This window comes from Chroicocephalus ridibundus, chromosome 17 (assembly GCF_963924245.1).
Source record: "Chroicocephalus ridibundus chromosome 17, bChrRid1.1, whole genome shotgun sequence".
NCBI classification, from domain to species: Eukaryota; Metazoa; Chordata; class Aves; order Charadriiformes; family Laridae; genus Chroicocephalus; species Chroicocephalus ridibundus.
The window spans coordinates 8,958,088-8,982,213 of NC_086300.1; the positions used below are offsets into that span (position 1 = coordinate 8,958,088).

Sequence of the window (24,126 nt, forward strand, 5' to 3'; positions counted from 1 at the left end):
CACCACGTGAAGGCTAAAAAAAGAAAAAAGACTTTTCAATTGAAGCGTTTTACTAGTTTTGCAGTTAGAAAGACCATTTAATAAGCAGGGAGAAAGTTTGTCATGGATCAAAACTTTCTATGGCTAGGATTTTGTAAAGCTCTGCTTTAGTGTAACTTTGGAGGTGGCAATCAAGAGTTTAAATGTGGAAAACCATGTAAGCCTAAAGGCTTTCCTTAGAAGGAAAGTGTCTGTGTTTCTGAGGATTGCATGCCTACAGAGGTGGGGCACAGATGTCCAATACTAGTTCCCTACGGAGTTTAACTGAAGATTTGGGTCACTGGTTTATTCTAGCTTTCCAGAATGGGAATGGGCAATGACATGTGAGTATTTACATTTCAATAGTCCAAGAAATTTGCCCTTTAATTTACATATAACTTAGGTTTTAAAAGTACTGGAATATCAAAGGTTGTTAAGAATTTATCAAAGTCCTTGCCTGGGGCCCCTGGTCACTGAAATCTAGTGATGAAAAATATTTTTTTGAGTGTCTTTAGTTTCCAACAATGATTTCTTTTAGTGTTTTGGCAACCAGCATCTTTAATGTTCAGAAACTATCAGTATGCATGGATTTTTGTCCCAAGGCAGACAATCAGATCTTTGATAGGGGCAGATAAGACCTAAGTGTTTTCTAGAATTACCTACTTTCATTTATTTCCAGATGACTTCCAAAAGTCAGACAAAAAGCAGGTTTCTTCTCACCGACAGTAGCTCAGTACTCTAGATAAGTCTATTCCTGCCTGTGTGATTGGATATGACATGATCCTTAAACAGACGTAGAGGCAATATGCTGCAGCATGTTTTGGTAATGTTCACAGGGAGCAGCTACCTCTGGACTTTAAGCCAGAGCTGACATATGTTAGCCAGCAAATGAGGTACCAGTAGAGCATTAAAGCTTTTGTTACTGCATATACTATTGTTCTTCCCCAAGTGGTAATTCACCTTCAGGAATGGAAATAAACTGGTGGTAAAATCAGGTATTTTTTTCCTAGTGAAGAATTGCCTTGTAAATGTTTTTATGGTTGAAAGTAGATTTATAGAGATTTATAGAGTGATAATTACTCCTTGGTGAAAGAAATCAGTTCCCAGTTTAAAGTGGAAAGAAAAGAGACACATACAATTATACATAACAGGTTGAGGGTAATGTCTTTACTTAAGCCATGAGTTTAATTCAGTAATAAACTATAGATATCATCATTGAATAGTCCCAATTGCATTTAGTTCACTTTTCTTCCAGGAAAGGAAGAGTTAATAAGGCAAATATTTTTCTCTGAATCGTTTTTGTAAAGCACTTCCTGTCTGTGTGAGTACAGGAAACTTTGGGAAATTAACATTTGGACAAGGAACAAGAATTGTTGTAATACCAAGTAAGTGAGAAGTGAAGAATTTCATGTATGAACACTAACAACCTAACTTCCTTTTCCAAGATTCAGCTTCTTATATCAATCCAATTTTACTAATTACACTTCCAAGTCCTTTTTTTATAAGCATTTAATTTGTTTGATGGTTTGGGAAATCTTGCATCTGTTCCGGTGAGTATCCACAAGACTGAAAAATATTTCAACAGTGATTTTTCTTATGCCAACCCCATAGCCTTCCTGAATGTACTGTGTACAAGGGTAGTGGTGTGGAATGATTCAGAAAATTTTTTTATTCTTTTAAAGTTAATATGTTGGCACAATAATGGTTGCAGAGAATGTTGTAATGACAAAACTGTGCTCTTTTTGTATCCATGCTTCATGTGAAATCTTTTAGATAGAAAAAACAGTGAAATGTAAAACATGTTTGCTTTTACAGACACAAAATATATACTGATGTGGTCAGTAAAGTATTAATTGATGCCATTTGTGATAAGATTTGGTTTATCAAAATTTTAACGAACAAAAGTAAATTTCTGTGGATACAGTCATCAGTACAGCAAGACATTTTACTTCATACTGGCTTCTAAAGAATTTGGAAAAACAATATTTAACTCTGTCATTCAGTGGTGATAAGGAATATGTTCAGTTCTTCCCATAATCGTTTATGTAAAGTGCCTTGTCACAGTGTGATTGATGGTTATGGAAAGTTCACTTTTGGTGGAGGAACTCATCTGTTTGTGCTTCCAAGTAAGTTTCCAGCAAAAATAGTGATCTCAGATAATAGTCTTTCAGCACATTCCAGATCTAATGAGAGTCCACTCCTGTGTCCTCAGCAGAGCTGGATGCAGAAACTTTCCTGTGTTTTGGTTATAGATATCTTCTCCCAGAGATTCAGATTGAGTGATGAATTCAGATTCTTCCTAGAAGCATGCAGCAGTACAAATCGGACAGGCTAACTTCAAGTTTCTCTTAAATTCTGTTCTGCCCTTGCAATTTCAATGATGTACTTCTATAAAGGAGTTTGTATTCAAGCCCTTCAGCGCCAGGTTTTCATTTCCAAGCTAATTTCTGATAAAGTGCCTAGACTTTTTCAGGGGCTGTGAGACACGTAGCTATTAATTTCCTACCTATTTTGAGACTTTAGGAATGCTAGGTCAAAACTGCTGGATTGTCCGTGCAAGCTAAGCAATTCACAAGTAATTGGAAGTTTAATGGCCCTCCTTTTTAGGCTTAGATATTCGAGCTACTTAAAATGTTATCTTGTTCTACTAGGTTACTTGACTTCATTGTCTATTGAATACCTGTGATAAAATGGGCATTTGTGCTGCTGCTGAGAGGCAGATATACCTGAGAAACAGAAAGCAGTAAAGTAAAATGAACTTTCTTTTCACTTAGAAAGAAATCAGAAGAATATTTGATTAACAGGAAAGAAATTTCCGGTTTGCAGTTTTAGTTTAAAGAAAATATCTGAGGATATAAGGAAGAAAAACAGTCCAGACAGCATTTCCCCAAAATATTTGTCTATATATGATTGGGGTTTTTTTTCCATTTTGTACTATGAAAGGCACAAATTTTCTTTACAGTCAGGTCCTGGGACTCACCAGAATGCTTTTAGCCAAGAAATTCTTAAGTTCAAATTTCAGAGTTGATTTTTGTAGAAGACTCTCAGGCAGTGCAACTGTAGGAGGAAGAAAGCAGATATTTGGACAGGGGACATAGTTAGTTGTGACAACAGTGTAGTCTAGTTAATGACACTCAGCTTTTTTTACCTGTTTTCTTTATGCTCCTCAGGATGTGGAGATCTATCTGTTTTTGAAGACAAAGGAAATGTGGGAAGAGAAACTGAAAGCTGAATGTAAATCATAAGACAAATACTCAGTGGTATTAAGCAGCTAATTCTAATGGGTGTATGTCTTCACATAAGAAATAAAAATTCCTAAGGTATTCTTCTGGAAGCTGGTCAAAGGCTGTGAGGCCTAGAGTCCATAGGGTAAGGTGATCAAATTTACTGAAGGAAATGAAAATACAGTTTGAAGGGCCAGTTAAACTTGTTCTGAATTAAAACAAAAAAAATATTTGAAGTTTTCCAAAGCTGTTTTGGAAATGTACCCAGCTCCAGTTATTGGTCAATAATACCAATCTGTAGAGTGTCACTCTTCTTCTGTTGTGACAATCTCAAATACTGAAGGAATGTTACATTCAGTTTTCCTGACTGTGTTTTGTAGGGATCAGACTAAATAATCTTAATAAGTTCTGATTCTTGATTTGTCATCAGAATGGTATTCCTGTCAGATTTTGCCTTAGATTCATAGGTGAGAAATTGTGGTTCTGACGAATTCTGTGACAAGCATTTTGCTTTTCCAAAGGGCAGAAAATACTCGTGCAGGAGGATGCTGGTAATGAAAAGTGATATGTACAAAATGATAGGAGGAAACCCAAGGTTTTCTTAGTAAGTGAGCACCACAATGTGTAGGTTAATTCATCTACAGACTTGACTGGATCCAGTTCCTATTCAAAACGCGGTGAGTAATTTATGCCCTGGTGAGGTATAAAAAGGAGGACTATGTGGGCTTGCATTCATGACATCTTTATTGCATTTCTAAAAATCTTACATAAACAAGTCATCCACTTAAATATACCTGGGACCACACAGTATAGGCAATGAATAGCTGAAATGTGCATATCCATCACAGAAATTCATTAGGAGTATGGTTAACTATTTGACTACAAGGACGTGTTCTCTTTCTCTCTCTCCCTTATATTTTAGTCTACATATAAGATCTGAATTCTTAGTAAGGAACAAAGAACAAAGGCTTATAGTTAGGGTGCAAGCATTTTTCTGCCCAGGTAGTTTACAGAATGCAAACGTTTTAATGAGACTTCAAATATATGCCTAGATTTCTTTTTGACAGGTTGAGTAAGTCTGGGATGGGATCATCTTGGTTCATTCCTGTCCAGAAATCATCATAGATCAAGTATTTCCCTGTTTTGTGTACAATTGCAGAGCAGGAAAGGTTTTTGCAAAGGAATTAAATGATGTGTGAATTCAGGAACTGGTTATAACAAGTTGCAATTTGGCGAAGGAACAAGGCTCAGTGTTAAACCAAGTAAGTGCATGATCTAAACAAAAGTATCTTAAGAAGTATTGGAGAACGTGATGTTTGAAATTGTAGTACATAATGATCCTGGGAAGGGAATCTCCTTCCATATCTACTGCTTCTAGGGCTGAAATGATAGCATGGCTGGAGCATTTAGTGTAAAGATAGCAGCAAGAAAATGTCTGGGGTTTTTGGTAAAGTCTGACAGTAATTGCTTATGGAGAGTAGCTGTTATGAGAGGAGTTCTTCTTACACACAAGGGAAGCAAGGACTAGATTGCCGGCAAAATTAAAACAGTGTAAATCAGCATGGAGTGCCAGAGAGCTGTCATAAACCTTTCCCCAAACTACAGAGCTGTCTCATTTCTCAAGCTGCTTGATCTTCATGGTATTTGTAGAAAGAATCATTGCAGACAGTAAAAAAAATGGATTTTCCTTGTGCTTTTCACATTTTTCCCTTTTAAACAGTACCCCAAGGGCTACCCATGTGTGGAGTTACGTGAGCAAGAAACAGAGAGAAAAGATGGCTCTTTAGATAGAAGGTTCTGCCCTGTATATAAAGTGATTTAATACGCATTAACAGAGGTAGAAGACCTTGCAGAATTTCTCATCCTGTTAAATGCAGGACCAGGTGTCCTAGCCAGACATTCTGACTGCTCAGTTACATCTTCCCCTAAAAAAATGTTCAGCACCAGGGAGTGAAGTGCTTCTGGTAACCAAGGCACAATTTTGGAAATAAATGTTAACTGTATGATTTCTGTAGAGAGGATCTTAGTTTATTCTTGGCTATGCCAAAGCATCCCATGTTCAGGGCACTTCATCTTTCTTGTATTTCATGTCAAGTATTGACAGGAAACCTGCTTGGAGATAGAGAAGAGACAACCCAGCCTTCATTTTGTGGAGATATCTAACAGGAATTTTGCACGTATAGTTTTATTTTGATGACTAGAGTCCCCTGCCATGGAACCTGAAATATGAGAGGAGCATGAGGTATTTTGTAAGGGAGCTTTCGACAGTGTGTATTCAGGAAATGCAGCCAGACTCATCTTCGGAAGAGGAACAAGGCTACTCATAAAGCCCAGTAGGTATTTCTACACCAATATGGTTAGGAAAGACTGAGTACTTTAGGTCTATTGTCAGATCTTCTTTAAAATGCACAAGGAAAATCTTCTTTAAAATAGGAACAAAAGAGGGTATGGGGGGAAGAGCACATACTGAACAATTTGCTTGTAACGTCTCTGTCATGTTGATGTGAGTGGAACAGATCAGGAATTGCTGTTCTGATAAAATCAGTGAATGACCTTTGTGTTGTGCAAGCACCATGTTAATCAGGATGAACCCTGCAGGGGAATATATTTGAGATTAGTGTTCATGAATAACCTTTACTTGCTCATAAGATTAGGTGAAAATGGCTTCTGGGATTTAGGTTTGGATCCCTTACTGGATTAATTGCCAACTGAATAAACAAGAAAAATTAGGACCTTAAATTGGTTTTCTCTGGCGTTTCTTATGTTTATTTTTTCTTGGATTCTTTCTGTTATGGGTCTGGTCCCTTGCTTAGCTTCTGAGGTTGACTAGCTGGTTGATCTGTCTAAACTCCTTCTTTAGATGATGAGAAATTTTAAAAATAATAATGTTACTTGTTGAAAAAAATGGTCTAAATTTCATCTCACTTTGATGTGTCTAAGAGCACGTTATGGCTTTTAAAGGTTGAAGCTTCTCTCCCTTACAATTTTTGAATAGAGGCTTATTACTGTGGGACAATTGAGTCTTCCTGGAAACTTGCCCTTGGCGGAGGCACAAAACTAATACTGAAATCAGGTACATCCTAAAACAAATAATTGTTTCACATTATAAATGCAAGGCTGAGACTCTCCTGTCCTCCTAACTGTGGCAAAAATTGTTCTACTTAAAAACTGTTGAAGGAATATCAACTGTGTTATGCTAACAGGATAATGAGCATGATTTTCGACTTCAGGCATTTCAGAATTATTTCTATCTTAATTTCTCTAGAAAGATCAGAGGCATGCAACTAGAAAGACATCCTAATTTGGAGTCAAAGGCATGTGACGAGGGTAACATCTGTTTTCTCCCTTCATCTCTTTTGAAAAATGCATTTACTTGTCTGGTCCAAAGGTAGTGTGTGGTTTTTGTTAGTGGATGTATCGCTGTGTGAATTCAGCATCCAACTGGAAAGTCACCTTTGGAAGTGGGACACAATTGATTGTGAAATCAGGTAGGTAGAAACCCTGAAGGAGTAAGGATAGGAAAGCCTAATTCCCCTTTCTGTGAAACAGCTGTTAAAATTACATTGTTCTTTCCTTCTGTGGGAAATCGGAGGTCAAGGTTGACCTTGCATTAGGGAAAAAAAGTCATTATAAAGCTAAATACCTGTTTGGAGGAATGGACTCTCCTGTATGTGTCACTATGTGCTTTATTTCATTTGTGTTATAAATGGCTTTAATGCAGGTTCTGGAGCAACGGCTATAATAATAATTTTCTGGGCAGCTTCTATTGACATTAATTGTCCACATGAGAGGATGGATAGAGAGCAACCATCCCAATGGACTGTATGCTGGATGTTTCTTTTTCTCCAAAAAGAATAAGCAAATCACTCAGTTATAGCTTTCTACACCTGGACAGAGGAGTCCTACCCCAAATACTCCTTTTCTTCTTGTTCCCAGAAATCTCACAGACCTGCAGGGATGCTCACTGTCCTTTTAATGTCATTGCCCAGCACTTTGTCCTCATTAATTCTCAGAAGCTGCAATTCTTGTCTCGGCTCCGAAAACTGTCTTACTTTTTGCTCTGCTGCTTTTGCTTCTGGCTACAGACAGGTTTCCATCCAGGTTTTCATTCCTTGACAAAAAAAGCTAGGCTGTCTTGGAAAGGGATCTGAACAAATGTTGTTTGTTTGGGGAATCAAGAAAGATATTTTGAAGGTTTGCACTACGTGCAGGAAGGTCCGGGGGAGATCTCTACTTTTAATGTTGATATAATGCTGAAAGAGGAATGTTTCTGTTAATCCTTGTAGCATTTCCTTGCATGAAGGAAAGACAAATCTTGCAGTCAGTGGTCATCTCTGTCAAAACTGAAAAAGACCATCAACTAGGATAATCTTTAAAAGAAATCTAAGTTAAAGTTGCCAAGGAATTTACTTGGGTAGACTAAATTAAAAGAAATGCCGAGAAGGAAGTAATAAAAGACTGGAGGAGAAAACAGGGTTTTGGCTTTAAAGACAAATATGGTGTGAATAGCTATGGAAACAAATTCACCTTTGGAAGCAGAGTGCAACTAAAGGTGAAATCAAATAAGTTCTAAAACATTTTCTGTTCAATATTGAAACAAAAAAGAAAGATATTAATGAGTTGAAGAAATGTGTACTAAGGTATTTAGTTTTTCAATTTTTCAATCAATTTTTCAATTCTGTCAGTAATCTACTTGACATAAGCAGTGTGGAGTCCTGAACCCATTTGCTCAGGGACACGCATTTTGTGCCAAGGCCATGCAGGCACTGGTTGCATTTCTCTCTAAGGATACAAGCTTGTGTTCTTGTTGAGGTGAAAACCACTGTGTGAACTACGACAGGCTCACACTTGGCAAAGGGACACGACTTCAGGTTTTGCCCAGTAAGTGCTGCTACCTTCTTGTAGTCATCTTCTGTGTGGGGCAAAGCTACCCACTGCCCAGTAAACTTTTCAGAATCTCCCTTCCTGGGGTCTTCAGCTGTGGGGTTGCCTGCCTTCTTCCAGGACAGGCTTCAGCTCAGGGCAGAAGGAACAGTCATCCCAAATGGGGTTTGTATCCATAGGTCCAGGGGTGCTCTTGATCACACAGACAGATGGCGGGAGGTCTTCACTTCAGAATGTAGCTGACTCTCGGTGACATTCAGCACTGTCTAGTCAGTCTGTGGATGCTCAGCTTTGCCAAGTATTTGGGAAGGTTTTTGTTGAGAGAGGAAATGCTGTGTGACCACAGGAGCTGGTGCATATAAACCTGTCTTCGGCTCTGGAGCAAAACTCACTGTTAGGCCATGTAAGTTCAGCAGTGTTGCTACACTTTCTGTTGTCTGTGAGGCGTTTCTTGCGTGGTTGAGAGCAGCATCGTTGCTATTTGGTCATTTATGTGTGGCGATATCTAGCGATGGACTTTGCTTTTAAGAGAATGTGACAGCTTGGTCCACAACAACCCTTCTTACTCTCAGTTTGACTGGGATGAGCAAAGTGACCACATGCCTATTCCAGAATGTCCCAGCTGCCCCATGGTGAGGCTGTCCGACTCCACTGGATTCCAATGGAGTTTCTGTTGCAGTGGAAAGCACTGTCACGCTTCTGCTGCCCCTCCTAGCCTAGGCATGGCTGGGCAACAGCTTGGGGAGAGGTACGGCTTCTGGAGAGGGTTGCTGGACTTTTTGTTATGGAAGGAAATGCTGTGTGATTTTGGGTCCAACTATGACAAACTGACTTTTGGTTCAGGGACCAGACTTTACATCCAACCCAGTGAGTGCATGGTTTTCCTGTGTGTCTTTTTGTTAAAAGTACTTGAGTGTCCACTGGAGCTCCCTGTAGACATACTTCTTATTTTTGGGTCATGTTATAGATGGGGAGGAGGACATGGATGGTATTTCAAGATACTTTCATGCCTAGAAGTTTTTCCAGGGGGAGAATTTATGCTATTGAGGGAAATGTGTTCTGGACATGGTGCTCCAGGCAGCTTTCAGCCTGGATAAGGGGTAGACAGAAAAAGGAAACAAATGTGTCTGAGGAGAGAACCAGAGGTGGAAGGAGCCTCAAAGAAGCAAAGGAAGTGAAATTTCCCTCCACTGATCTACTCTGCAGCAATGCAGAAGGATTTCACTTCAGAGTCAGCATCCACTTGCCCAGGGCTGCCAGTACAGCTCAACTAGTGGAGGTGTCACCAGCTGGGAGCTAATCCTCTGGGTTTCTGTAAAGTGGTCTACTGTTGTTACAAGAATCTCAAATTCACATTTGGCTCAGGGACTAAAGTCGCCATCTGGTCAAGTAGGTGGGTTAACGCCCGCGTGTTGCAATTTCAACCAAAGATTTTGTCTTAAAGCTGTGCTACAGCAATCACACAGGACAAGTACAGAGGAGATGAAAGGTGTACTGAGGTCTCAGGGAAATCTTATGTTGTTGGTAAACTAGAAAACTGAAGATCAGTGTGTGAGTTTTTAATTCTGCACAACAAAGCAAGACCATGTATTTATCAGAGTTTTGGCAATCTGTCCTGAAAAGTCCTGATACCAGTGAATGACTGGTATTCTCCAAGTATCCCAAGAAAGCCATCCCTGAGTGTTCATCTTTCCCTCCTCTCTGTGTTGCTGTTCCCAAGGCAAATGCTATCTCTTGTTCAAGGGGCTCGTCCCTCTCCTACACAAGGAGACCAGAGTGGGTAAGAGAGCAGGCTGAGACTGGGGATCTTGTTAGGGTGTGTAGCACTGTGTTAACAACAATGCAAAAGACCTCCAGTTTGGGCCAGGGACAAAGCTACGTGTTTTGCCAGGTAAGATTTCTTATCTTGCTTCTCCACTTTATGCTGTCTCCTCTTGCTGCATTCCCACTTTTAGCCCAACTTAAGACCAAAAAAGTCAGAGGTACAGCTGGAAGATATGGAGGATTTGTTTTTCCTATCTTTGGCATTGCTGGGCAAAGGCTTAGGGAGAGGTGCTGCTTCTGGAGAAGGTTGCTGGGCTTTTTGTTATGGAAGGAAATGCTGTGTGATTATAGTACTGGCTACGACAAGCTGACCTTTGGCTCAGGGACCAGACTGTCCGTCACACCCAGTGAGTGTGCAGCTTTCCTGTGTGTCCTTTGTCACAAGTCCTTGAGCGTCCACTGGAGCACCCTGTAGATATAATTGTTATATCTGCGTCACCTTTCATAGCGGAAGGAGAAAATAGGAACTATTTCAAGGTGCTCTTCTCCTTAGAAACGTTTCCAGGTGGAAGGTTCTGCTATTTAGAGAAAGATGCTATGGACATGGTGATCCAGGATGGTGATAGTCCGCCAGCCAACAGGAACAGAAGTGTGGTGGTTTAGGACATATGGACAGCTTGACCAACTCGTGCTCAGTACCTGTGTATGGCTTTGTAAGGCCGTGCGGGATCGTAAAGGGGGTTGAGTTCTATTCCTTCCCTTAGGATTTTCAGGGTACTTGGGCAAGGCTCTGATGTTGCTTGGTGCAAAGGTTTCCTGAGAGTCATGTGAAATAGCTCTAGGTAGGTAGATTGTCTTTCTGAGCATAACCAGATCATTATGACACTTGCTTTCAGCCTGATTAGGGTGTGGACAGTGAAAGGAGGAACGTGAGGTGGCTGCGGTGACAGGCAGAAGTGGAAGGACCGTCAAGAAAGCCAAGCAAGTGAAATTGCCCACCACTGATCTACTCTGCAGCAATGCAGCAGGTTTTCACTTCAGAGTGAGCATCCCGCTCTCCCAGGATGTAAGGGAAGAGGCTGCCAGTACGGCTGGACTGGTGGAGATGTTGCCAGTTGGGAGCCAGCACTTCAGGGTTTCTGTGAAGTGCTCTGCTGTTGTGACAGCAGCCTCAAATTCACCTTTGGCTCAGGGACTAAAGTCACCGTCTGGCCAAGTGAGTGGGTTAATGCCTGTGTGTTGCAATCTCATCTCTGACAATGATGTCCAAAGGCTGTGCTGTGACTGGGCAAGAAAAGGGATTGTCTCGTTGAAATGCATAGTACTGATTTAAATACTGAAATGGTTCTTGCATTGTAAAAAAGCCACCTGTAGATGGAAATCTGGATAGGAAGGTGGACTTCATCAATTCCTCTGGCCCTAGACTGGGTTCATGTTATTCACATCCCTTTTGTCATTCTAGAATAAAAAGAATTTGGGGCAGGGATCATCGAGTCCCTAGTTCTACTCCATAGAATTTACAAGCTCTTCAGGGACAGGGTTCTTTTACGGGTGGACTTTAAGGAAGGACGCTGGGCTTGACAGTAATGAGTGAGTGAAGTTTTGATGCACTGTGCCCCGATCTCATTTTGTGTGTGAATGCATTTTTCCGGTTAGGTATGACTTGGTTTACAGAGCTTCCATCAGCTTTTATCATGCAAAACTAGGTAGTTGTGCAAATTGGGAGCGTGCATTTGGACACTCTTGTCTAAATTACCCCAGTTTGGCTCCAACTGATTTCTTTTTGGGATTTGGTTGTAGTGGTTTTTTGGTGAAGTTTTTGTTGTTGTTCTTGTTTTTCAGTTTACTAGTTCAGCTCCAAGCTTCTGTGAATGCATGGCCTGAATTCAGGTTCTGATATGTGAAGTTGTTTGTGCTTTTCTTCTTTTGCACAACAAAGCAAGGCCAACCATTTTGGCATTCTCTCCTGAAAAGTGCCTGGTGTTCTCCAAGCAGCCTGAGAAAGCCATCCCTGAGTGTTCATCTTTCCCTCCTCTCTGTGTTGCTGTTCCCAAGGCAAATGCTATCTCTTGTTCAAGGGGCTCGTCCCTCTCCTACACAAGGAGACCAGAGTGGGTAAGAGAGCAGGCTGAGACTGGGGTTCTTGTTAGGGTGTGTAGCACTGTGTCAACAATGATGCAGGAAAACTCCAGTTCGGGCCAGGGACAAAGCTACATGTTCTGCCAGGTATGTTTTCTTCCCCTGCTCCTCCACTTTATGCTGTCTCCTCTTGCTGCATTCCCACTTTTAGCCCAACTTAAGATCAAAAAGCAAGTGAGAGGCGCAGCTGGAAGACATGGAGGATTTGATTTGTTTTCTCCCTAACCTTGGCACAGCTGGGCAAAGCCTTGGGGAGAGATGCTGCTTCTGAAGTGGGTTGCTGGGCTTTTTGTTATGGAAGGAAATGCTGTGTGATTATGGCTCCAGCTACAACAAGCTGACCTTTGGCTCAGGGACCAGACTGTCTGTCCATCCCAGTGAGTGTGCAGCTATCCATTGGTTTTTCAGATGCCTCTCTTGCTATAGGGGTGTTTTTAGATTTATCTTTTTGTTTCACCTTCACACACCTGAAATGCCTTCTCTGCCATCATAGACTCCAAGAACACCTTCATCACAGCCTTTAAAGAGGTTGTGGTTGGACAGGGTAAATCTCAACTTGAGGTCTGCCTGATTTTTGAAAAAGTGTCCCCTCTGCCTTTCTGGGAATGTCCTTGTCAGCCAGAGTAATGGCTTCCTTGCTCTGGGGAGATGAGGGTGTTTGTGTAATGGCTTTTGCTGCTGTAAGTGTCAATGGGAACAGGTACACCTTTGGAGCTGGGACAAAGCTAAGTGTGAAGCCTCGTGAGTACTGTCAAAGCTGCTTTTTAGTCCTGCAGGGCAATGTAGAAATGTCCAAGGCAATAATGTCAGGGTGTAAATTTTGGGAAGCTTTCCTGTGAGCACGCACAACCCTGTGCCCTCTCTCTGGGCATGCAAAAGCAGCGAGTTGCTGTGGGAGGAGGCGGGCAGGGCAGATGGTTTGTCTTTGGAAGGGGAGAAAGCTCTTTACAAAGGCATGTAGGTGCCATGAGATTGAGAGAGATGTATATGTCTCAACAGGCATGTCTTCAGCAGCGCTACCCACTCGTGAAGGGGCTCAAAGTCAGGGCTGCAACCCCTGTGGGCAAGGGCACTGCTGGAGGACAAGCAGCTGTGCATTAGCTTGGTGTATGGGGAAGGATGCTGTCGTAGTTCAGGAATTAGTGATTCCCCTTGTCTTTCACCATTTTTTTCTTATGCTGTCAGGAATGACCAATGTCAGCCTCTTCTGCAGGTGATGGTGTTTCCTTTCTGCTAGCTGCAGGGTTGTTGTAAAGCTGGCTGTGGCTGGGGGAATTTGCAGGGGCAGGTCTTAGCAAGCTCACCTTTGGGCATGGAAGCCGACTTTCTGTGAAACCCAGTAAGTAGCTCTGTGTTGACTGGCTTGTTGGCTGATATCTTGGGGAGGAAGGAGGACCTGGTTGCAGCACCATGTGGGTAGAGAGAATGGGCAGTGCATGGGGCAAGGGTCCTTTAACTCTCTCTGCTGAGAGGTCATTGCCTCCCCATACAAAGGCTTGCTGGCAGCTGGGTCTTCACTGCCACTCAGAGTTACCTGACAGAGAATATCAAGCTGCAAGAGGAACATCCGTTAACTTCAGCGCTCACGTGGGACTGGGGATGTTGAAGAAAGACAAGTGAATGCCCCAAAGGAGCATTTTGTGTGTTCCCAGGCGGTCACTGGGAAGCCACCAGTGCCACCATTCCTGAGGTCATGCTGTCTCTTCCTGGCTCCCCACTGGTGGTTTTGGTTGTTGTAAAGCCCTCAAGCTGTAGGCTGCTGGGTGAACTATGGGCAAAGTAACGCAAACCTCACCTTTAGGACAGGCACAAAGTGCTCTGAAAATCCCCATCCATGAGGGTGACTCTTTCCTCATCTGTCCACCTGGGCACGTGGTTGGACTTTCCACTGCATTCATTCCACGATCTTTTCTACCTGGATAGGTCAGAGGAATGTGATTAGAAAGGCATCCCTATTTGGAGTCAGAGGCGTGTGACAAGGGTGACATCTGTTTTCCCCTTTCATCTCTATGGGAAATCTTGTACTGTTTTCTGGAGTAAAAGTCATGTGTGGTTTTTGTTAGTGGAAGTGTCATTGTGTGACTTCAGCATCCACCTGGAAAGTTGCTTTTGGGAGTGGAACACAATTGATGGTGAAGCCTGGTAGGTAGAAACCCAGCCTGAAGGAGTAAGGATAGGGAAGTCGCATCCCTTACTTGGAAAATAACCCCAGCTAAGCTGTTTTAGAAACTGGTCTGCAGAGGGATGGAACTTGTGTGTGTGTCCGTGTGACGGATACAGCAGCCAGAACCAAGAAAGACTTTTTGAAAGTGTGCAGTGTGCGGAGGAGAGTCCAGGGGAAGATCTTTGCTTTTAGGGCTGACTTTCTAGGGCTGAGTGAGGAATTGTGATCATAATCCTGCACATTTTCTTTACTTGGGACAAGGATATTATCTCTGTCAGAGCTGAAAGGGATGACTAGCTGCAGCTGTTTTACAAGAAGTGCCCTGCCAGTGACTCACAGCTTTGGAAGGAATAAGCTAGTGCGGGGAAGATGTGGCTTAGAGGGTTTTTGTTGTGAAGGCAAACACTGTGGGACTAATTATGGCAACCAAATTGTCTTTGGAGGTGGAACTCAGCTAAGGATAAAACCCAGTAAGTTTTAAAGCCTTTTCCTGGTCCACTTGGTGGAACTGTTTTGTGGTCGTGAGGTGGTGTAACTGGAGGGAGACTGGTTCAATCTGTGGGGCTTTTTGCTCTGCTTTCTCTGGTAGCAGCAGAGATCTTGATTCAACAAGACTGTGAATTTACTCCTTCTGCTTACTCTTGCCAGCTCCTGCTCTCTGCCTTTCACATAAGCAGGGTGGTGTCCCGAACCCTCTTGCTCAGGGACAGATATTTTGTGCCATAGCCATCCATACCTGTGACAGTTGGGGTGGGTTGCTGATGGCTCCGTCTAGCACAGCCCTGGGTGTCTGTCCTTTGCTCTGCTGAGGAAAGGCCAAATTAATGATGCTCTTGTTGGCACCAGAGTTCCATTTGTCATCCCTCCTGTCAACGAGATTCCCAAGAGATTTCTTATCAAGGCTACAGTTATTTCTGGCTTCAAACGCCTGGCGTTGATTGGAAGGAGCTGATCTCCTGGACATTAGTTGTAGAGTAACTGACATCAGAGTTATGGTTTTTGCAAGGGTGTGAAGGACAGTGTGAACACAGGGACCTACAAAGTGGTGCTGGGGACAGGGACGCGCCTTATTGTGAAGCCCAGTGAGTACAACTGCTGCCCATGTTTCTTGTGCTCTGTACTCAAATCCCCCCTTTCCACCTCCATGAGCACTTACCCAGGGGACAGCCTGGAGACATCCTGGTGACAGAGGTTTGGGGATGCCCATTAGTTCTGGCACAGGCAGACTGCCTCTCTCTGCTCCTGCCCTGCAATCCCCCTGCCTCATGTCACCCTTCTGCTGCCACTCCCAGGTTTGGCAGGGCTGGCAACACTTTGTGGAGAGATGCTGCTTCTGAAATGGCTTTCTGAGCTTTTTGTTATGGAATGAAATGCTGTGTGATTATGACTCCAGCAAGCTGACCTTTGGCTCAGGGACCAGACTTTCTGTCCAGCCCAGTGAGTGTGCAGCTTTCCTGTATGTCTTTGACAAAACTCTTTCAGTGTCCACCAGAGCACCCTGTAGGTATTCTTGTGTCCGTGTCACCCTTCATAGCGGAAGGAGAATTTAGGCACTGTTTCATTTAAGGCAGGTGGTGAAGAGGAGTCTCATAGATGGTGAATTGCATGAAATCCCCACTCATATTGCTTGGGGCAGAGAGAGCAGTCCCTGAAAATGGGGTTCATACCCTTAGATCCAACAGTGCTCTTGATCCCACAGAGAGATCTTGATCACTTCAGCATGCAGCTGACTGTGAATGACAGCACTGTCTAGTCGAGGTGAGGGGGCCCAGCTTTGACAAGGGGTAGGGAAGGTTTTTGTTGAGAGAGGAAATGCTGTGTGACCACAGGAGCTGGTCTGTATAAACCTGTCTTTGGCTCTGGAACAAGACTCACTGTTAGGCCATGTAAGTCCAACAGTGTTCCTCCACTTTCTGTTTTGTCTGAGGCTTTTCTTTGTGCGGTTGACAGCAGCAGTGTGGCTGGGGGTTTGACCATTTATGTGTGATGATATCTAGTGATGAACTTTGTTTTAAGGGAACATGCCAGCTTGGTCCACAACAACCCTTCTTACTCTCAGTTTGACTGGGATGAACAAAGTGACCACATGCCTATTCCAGAATGTCCCAGCTGCCCCATGGTGAGGCTGTCCGACTCCACTGGATTCCAATGGAGTTTCTGTTGCAGTGGAAAGCACTGTCACGCTTCTGCTGCCCCTCCTAGCCTAGGCATGGCTGGGCAACAGCTTGGGGAGAGGTACGGCTTCTGGAGAGGGTTGCTGGGCTTTTTGTTATGGAAGGAAATGCTGTGTGATTTTGGTTTCAACTATGGCAAACTGACTTTTGGCTCAGGGACCAGACTGTCCGTCCAGCCCAGTGAGTGTGCAGCTTTCTTGTGTGTCTTTTTGTTAAAAGCCCTTGAGTGTCTACTGTAGTGCTCTGTAGTCTTAGCTGTTGTATCTGTGTCACTTTACAGATGGGAAGGAAATCATAGGCAATTTTTCATTTAATGCAGAGTATGTAAGCCATCACGGGAGTTTCTGAGAGAGTGGACATGCATAAAAAGTCCCAATTTGAAGTGCAACTTTATCTGAAACTGTGCCCTTAATTCTGGCACAAGAGAGACTGCCTATCTCTGCTCCTGCCCTGGGATCCTCCTGCCTCATGTCACCCCTCTACTGATCCCCCAAGCATAGACTTGGGCAAAGGCTTGGGGAGAGGTGCCGCCTCTGAAGTGGGTTGCTGGGCTTTTTGTTTCAGATGGAAATGCTGTGTGATTATGGCACTGGCTACAACAAACTGACCTTTGGCTTAGGGACTAGTCTTTCCATCCAGCCCAGTGTGTGTGCAGCTTTCCCATGTCTCCCCTTTAAAAGGTCCTTGAGTGTCCACCGGAGCAGCTTGTAGACTTGCTGGTTGTATCTGGGACACATATGGGAGGGGAAGAAGAACATTGGCACTACTTTCTACAGTAACTGGCATGACAGCTGATGGTGTTTGCTGGGGTGTAAAGAACTGTGTGAATGCAGGGAACTACAAAATGACGCTGGGGACAGGGAAACCGATTAAGTACAAATGCTGCCCAGATGGAGTATTTCTTGTGCTTTTTTATCCCAGTCCACCCTTTCCAACTCCCTGAGCACTTACCTTTTTCTGATCTGAGCAGGCTCATTCCTGGCTCTGACAGAGTCCAGGAAGTCCTGAGCCTTTCCTGAGCAGTGCTTTACTGGGCCCTTCTTTCCCTTAGCAGGAGGATCAGGGCCCGTCTTTTACTTAATGAGAGAACCAGACCTATTGCGGCAGAAGTGTGCACCAGTGGATAGTGGTTTACTGCAGTGTACAGCGTTTCTGGATGTCTGCTGAAAGTTTTCTCTTTACGGGGAACAAAGCCAGCACCTCAGGCTCCGCAAGAGCAGGGATTGCCTTTCTCACTAAGGAGGTAAATGAGCTTCTGTTCTTGTTGAGGGGAAAAACACTGTGTGAACTACAACAAGCTCACACTTGGCAAAGGGACACAACTCCACATTTTGCCTAGTAAGTGCTGCCACTTTCTAGTAGTCTCCTTCCATGTGGGGCAAAGATACCCACTGCCCAGCAAGCTTTCCAGCATCTCTCTTCCTGACCTTCTAGCTCTTCAGCTGTGGGGTTACATGCCACCTGCCTTCCTCCAGGAAAAGTTTTGGCTCAGGGCAGAAGGAACAGTCCTCCCAGACAGGGTTTGGATCCATAGGTCCAGGGGTGCTCTTGATCACACAGACAGATGGTGGTGGGTCTTCACTTCAGGATGCAGCTGACTCTCAGTGACATTCAGCACTGTCTAGTCAGTCTGTGGATGCTCAGCTTTGCCAAGTATTTGGGAAGGTTTTTGTTGAGAGAGAAAATGCTGTGTGACCACAGGAGCTGGTGCATATAAAACAGTCTTCGGCTCTGGAACAAGACTCACTGTTAGGACATGTAAGTCCAAGATTGCTCCTATGCTTTCTGTTTTCTGCAAGGCCTTGAGCCTGGAGACACTGTGGGGACAGAAGGGAGAGGAAGAAGTCATGTGTGTTAGTTCTGGCCCCATCCATGGCTTCATCCCACACAGCCAGGTTGTCATATTCCACTCTTGCCCTGGGATCCTCCTGCCTTATGTCACACTTCCACTAGTCGTCCAAGTCTAGACATGGACGGGCAAAAGACAGGGGAGAGGTGCTGCTTCTGGAGAAGGTTGCTGGGCTTTTTGTTATGGGAGGAAATGCTGTGTGATTATGGCACTGGCTATGGCAAGCTGACCTTTGGCTCAGGGACCAGACTGTCCATCCAACCCAGTGAGTGTGCAGCTTTCCTGTGTGTCTTCTATCGAAAGTCCTTGAATGTCCACTGGACCTCCCTGTAGATATACTTGTTGTGTCTGCGTCACATTATAGAATGGAAGTAGAATATAGGTGCTATTTCAATTTAGTCCTGTGCCCAGAAACATTTCCAGATGTTGAACTTTTGCTATTTAGAGAAAGATGCTACGGACATGGTGATCCAGGATGGTGATAGTCCGCCAGCCAACAGGAACAGAAGTGTGGTGGTTTAGGACATATGGACAGCTTGACCAACTCGTGCTCAGTACCTGTGTATGGCTTTGTAAGGCCGTGCGGGATCGTAAAGGGGGTTGAGTTCTATTCCTTCCCTTAGGATTTTCAGGGTACTTGGGCAAGGCTCTGATGTTGCTTGGTGCAAAGGTTTCCTGAGAGTCATGTGAAATAGCTCTAGGTAGGTAGATTGTCTTTCTGAGCATAACCAGATCATTATGACACTTGCTTTCAGCCTGATTAGGGTGTGGACAGTGAAAGGAGGAACGTGAGGTGGCTGCGGTGACAGGCAGAAGTGGAAGGACCGTCAAGAAAGCCAAGCAAGTGAAATTGCCCACCACTGATCTACTCTGCAGCAATGCAGCAGGTTTTCACTTCAGAGTGAGCATCCCGCTCTCCCAGGATGTAAGGGAAGAGGCTGCCAGTACGGCTGGACTGGTGGAGATGTTGCCAGTTGGGAGCCAGCACTTCAGGGTTTCTGTGAAGTGCTCTGCTGTTGTGACAGCAGCCTCAAATTCACCTTTGGCTCAGGGACTAAAGTCACCGTCTGGCCAAGTGAGTGGGTTAATGCCTGTGTGTTGGAATCTCATCTCTGACAATGATGTCCAAAGGCTGTGCTGTGACTGGGCAAGAAAAGGGATTGTCTCGTTGAAATGCATAGTACTGATTTAAATACTGAAATGGTTCTTGCATTGTAAAAAAGCCACCTGTAGATGGAAATCTGGATAGGAAGGTGGACTTCATCAATTCCTCTGGCCCTAGACTGGGTTCATGTTATTCACATCCCTTTTGTCATTCTAGAATAAAAAGAATTTGGGGCAGGGATCATCGAGTCCCTAGTTCTACTCCATAGAATTTACAAGCTCTTCAGGGACAGGGTTCTTTTACGGGTGGACTTTAAGGAAGGACGCTGGGCTTGACAGTAATGAGTGAGTGAAGTTTTGATGCACTGTGCCCCGATCTCATTTTGTGTGTGAATGCATTTTTCCGGTTAGGTATGACTTGGTTTACAGAGCTTCCATCAGCTTTTATCATGCAAAACTAGGTAGTTGTGCAAATTGGGAGCGTGCATTTGGACACTCTTGTCTAAATTACCCCAGTTTGGCTCCAACTGATTTCTTTTTGGGATTTGGTTGTAGTGGTTTTTTGGTGAAGTTTTTGTTGTTGTTCTTGTTTTTCAGTTTACTAGTTCAGCTCCAAGCTTCTGTGAATGCATGGCCTGAATTCAGGTTCTGATATGTGAAGTTGTTTGTGCTTTTCTTCTTTTGCACAACAAAGCAAGGCCAACCATTTTGGCATTCTCTCCTGAAAAGTGCCTGGTGTTCTCCAAGCAGCCTGAGAAAGCCATCCCTGAGTGTTCATCTTTCCCTCCTCTCTGTGTTGCTGTTCCCAAGGCAAATGCTATCTCTTGTTCAAGGGGCTCGTCCCTCTCCTACACAAGGAGACCAGAGTGGGTAAGAGAGCAGGCTGAGACTGGGGTTCTTGTTAGGGTGTGTAGCACTGTGTCAACAATGATGCAGGAAAACTCCAGTTCGGGCCAGGGACAAAGCTACATGTTCTGCCAGGTATGTTTTCTTCCCCTGCTCCTCCACTTTATGCTGTCTCCTCTTGCTGCATTCCCACTTTTAGCCCAACTTAAGATCAAAAAGCAAGTGAGAGGCGCAGCTGGAAGACATGGAGGATTTGATTTGTTTTCTCCCTAACCTTGGCACAGCTGGGCAAAGCCTTGGGGAGAGATGCTGCTTCTGAAGTGGGTTGCTGGGCTTTTTGTTATGGAAGGAAATGCTGTGTGATTATGGCTCCAGCTACAACAAGCTGACCTTTGGCTCAGGGACCAGACTGTCTGTCCATCCCAGTGAGTGTGCAGCTATCCATTGGTTTTTCAGATGCCTCTCTTGCTATAGGGGTGTTTTTAGATTTATCTTTTTGTTTCACCTTCACACACCTGAAATGCCTTCTCTGCCATCATAGACTCCAAGAACACCTTCATCACAGCCTTTAAAGAGGTTGTGGTTGGACAGGGTAAATCTCAACTTGAGGTCTGCCTGATTTTTGAAAAAGTGTCCCCTCTGCCTTTCTGGGAATGTCCTTGTCAGCCAGAGTAATGGCTTCCTTGCTCTGGGGAGATGAGGGTGTTTGTGTAATGGCTTTTGCTGCTGTAAGTGTCAATGGGAACAGGTACACCTTTGGAGCTGGGACAAAGCTAAGTGTGAAGCCTCGTGAGTACTGTCAAAGCTGCTTTTTAGTCCTGCAGGGCAATGTAGAAATGTCCAAGGCAATAATGTCAGGGTGTAAATTTTGGGAAGCTTTCCTGTGAGCACGCACAACCCTGTGCCCTCTCTCTGGGCATGCAAAAGCAGCGAGTTGCTGTGGGAGGAGGCGGGCAGGGCAGATGGTTTGTCTTTGGAAGGGGAGAAAGCTCTTTACAAAGGCATGTAGGTGCCATGAGATTGAGAGAGATGTATATGTCTCAACAGGCATGTCTTCAGCAGCGCTACCCACTCGTGAAGGGGCTCAAAGTCAGGGCTGCAACCCCTGTGGGCAAGGGCACTGCTGGAGGACAAGCAGCTGTGCATTAGCTTGGTGTATGGGGAAGGATGCTGTCGTAGTTCAGGAATTAGTGATTCCCCTTGTCTTTCACCATTTTTTTCTTATGCTGTCAGGAATGACCAATGTCAGCCTCTTCTGCAGGTGATGGTGTTTCCTTTCTGCTAGCTGCAGGGTTGTTGTAAAGCTGGCTGTGGCTGGGGGAATTTGCAGGGGCAGGTCTTAGCAAGCTCACCTTTGGGCATGGAAGCCGACTTTCTGTGAAACCCAGTAAGTAGCTCTGTGTTGACTGGCTTGTTGGCTGATATCTTGGGGAGGAAGGAGGACCTGGTTGCAGCACCATGTGGGTAGAGAGAATGGGCAGTGCATGGGGCAAGGGTCCTTTAACTCTCTCTGCTGAGAGGTCATTGCCTCCCCATACAAAGGCTTGCTGGCAGCTGGGTCTTCACTGCCACTCAGAGTTACCTGACAGAGAATATCAAGCTGCAAGAGGAACATCCGTTAACTTCAGCGCTCACGTGGGACTGGGGATGTTGAAGAAAGACAAGTGAATGCCCCAAAGGAGCATTTTGTGTGTTCCCAGGCGGTCACTGGGAAGCCACCAGTGCCACCATTCCTGAGGTCATGCTGTCTCTTCCTGGCTCCCCACTGGTGGTTTTGGTTGTTGTAAAGCCCTCAAGCTGTAGGCTGCTGGGTGAACTATGGGCAAAGTAACGCAAACCTCACCTTTAGGACAGGCACAAAGTGCTCTGAAAATCCCCATCCATGAGGGTGACTCTTTCCTCATCTGTCCACCTGGGCACGTGGTTGGACTTTCCACTGCATTCATTCCACGATCTTTTCTACCTGGATAGGTCAGAGGAATGTGATTAGAAAGGCATCCCTATTTGGAGTCAGAGGCGTGTGACAAGGGTGACATCTGTTTTCCCCTTTCATCTCTATGGGAAATCTTGTACTGTTTTCTGGAGTAAAAGTCATGTGTGGTTTTTGTTAGTGGAAGTGTCATTGTGTGACTTCAGCATCCACCTGGAAAGTTGCTTTTGGGAGTGGAACACAATTGATGGTGAAGCCTGGTAGGTAGAAACCCAGCCTGAAGGAGTAAGGATAGGGAAGTCGCATCCCTTACTTGGAAAATAACCCCAGCTAAGCTGTTTTAGAAACTGGTCTGCAGAGGGATGGAACTTGTGTGTGTGTCCGTGTGACGGATACAGCAGCCAGAACCAAGAAAGACTTTTTGAAAGTGTGCAGTGTGCGGAGGAGAGTCCAGGGGAAGATCTTTGCTTTTAGGGCTGACTTTCTAGGGCTGAGTGAGGAATTGTGATCATAATCCTGCACATTTTCTTTACTTGGGACAAGGATATTATCTCTGTCAGAGCTGAAAGGGATGACTAGCTGCAGCTGTTTTACAAGAAGTGCCCTGCCAGTGACTCACAGCTTTGGAAGGAATAAGCTAGTGCGGGGAAGATGTGGCTTAGAGGGTTTTTGTTGTGAAGGCAAACACTGTGGGACTAATTATGGCAACCAAATTGTCTTTGGAGGTGGAACTCAGCTAAGGATAAAACCCAGTAAGTTTTAAAGCCTTTTCCTGGTCCACTTGGTGGAACTGTTTTGTGGTCGTGAGGTGGTGTAACTGGAGGGAGACTGGTTCAATCTGTGGGGCTTTTTGCTCTGCTTTCTCTGGTAGCAGCAGAGATCTTGATTCAACAAGACTGTGAATTTACTCCTTCTGCTTACTCTTGCCAGCTCCTGCTCTCTGCCTTTCACATAAGCAGGGTGGTGTCCCGAACCCTCTTGCTCAGGGACAGATATTTTGTGCCATAGCCATCCATACCTGTGACAGTTGGGGTGGGTTGCTGATGGCTCCGTCTAGCACAGCCCTGGGTGTCTGTCCTTTGCTCTGCTGAGGAAAGGCCAAATTAATGATGCTCTTGTTGGCACCAGAGTTCCATTTGTCATCCCTCCTGTCAACGAGATTCCCAAGAGATTTCTTATCAAGGCTACAGTTATTTCTGGCTTCAAACGCCTGGCGTTGATTGGAAGGAGCTGATCTCCTGGACATTAGTTGTAGAGTAACTGACATCAGAGTTATGGTTTTTGCAAGGGTGTGAAGGACTGTGTGAACACAGGGACCTACAAAGTGGTGCTGGGGACAGGGACGCGCCTTATTGTGAAGCCCAGTGAGTACAACTGCTGCCCATGTTTCTTGTGCTCTGTACTCAAATCCCCCCTTTCCACCTCCATGAGCACTTACCCAGGGGACAGCCTGGAGACATCCTGGTGACAGAGGTTTGGGGATGCCCATTAGTTCTGGCACAGGCAGACTGCCTCTCTCTGCTCCTGCCCTGCAATCCCCCTGCCTCATGTCACCCTTCTGCTGCCACTCCCAGGTTTGGCAGGGCTGGCAACACTTTGTGGAGAGATGCTGCTTCTGAAATGGCTTTCTGAGCTTTTTGTTATGGAATGAAATGCTGTGTGATTATGACTCCAGCAAGCTGACCTTTGGCTCAGGGACCAGACTTTCTGTCCAGCCCAGTGAGTGTGCAGCTTTCCTGTATGTCTTTGACAAAACTCTTTCAGTGTCCACCAGAGCACCCTGTAGGTATTCTTGTGTCCGTGTCACCCTTCATAGCGGAAGGAGAATTTAGGCACTGTTTCATTTAAGGCAGGTGGTGAAGAGGAGTCTCATAGATGGTGAATTGCATGAAATCCCCACTCATATTGCTTGGGGCAGAGAGAGCAGTCCCTGAAAATGGGGTTCATACCCTTAGATCCAACAGTGCTCTTGATCCCACAGAGAGATCTTGATCACTTCAGCATGCAGCTGACTGTGAATGACAGCACTG

General features: G+C 44.6%; 1 protein-coding gene across 1 annotated transcript in view; it reads left to right on the top strand.

Moving 5' to 3' along the window:
• LOC134524591 (M1-specific T cell receptor alpha chain-like) overlaps positions 1-24,126 on the top strand; it is a 292,071-nt gene that overhangs the window by 235,454 nt on the left and 32,491 nt on the right. The window contains exon 4 of the mRNA XM_063354754.1: positions 12,357-12,406. Within this exon, the coding sequence (XP_063210824.1) occupies positions 12,357-12,406 (50 nt within the window). The remainder of the gene's footprint in view (positions 1-12,356; positions 12,407-24,126) is intronic.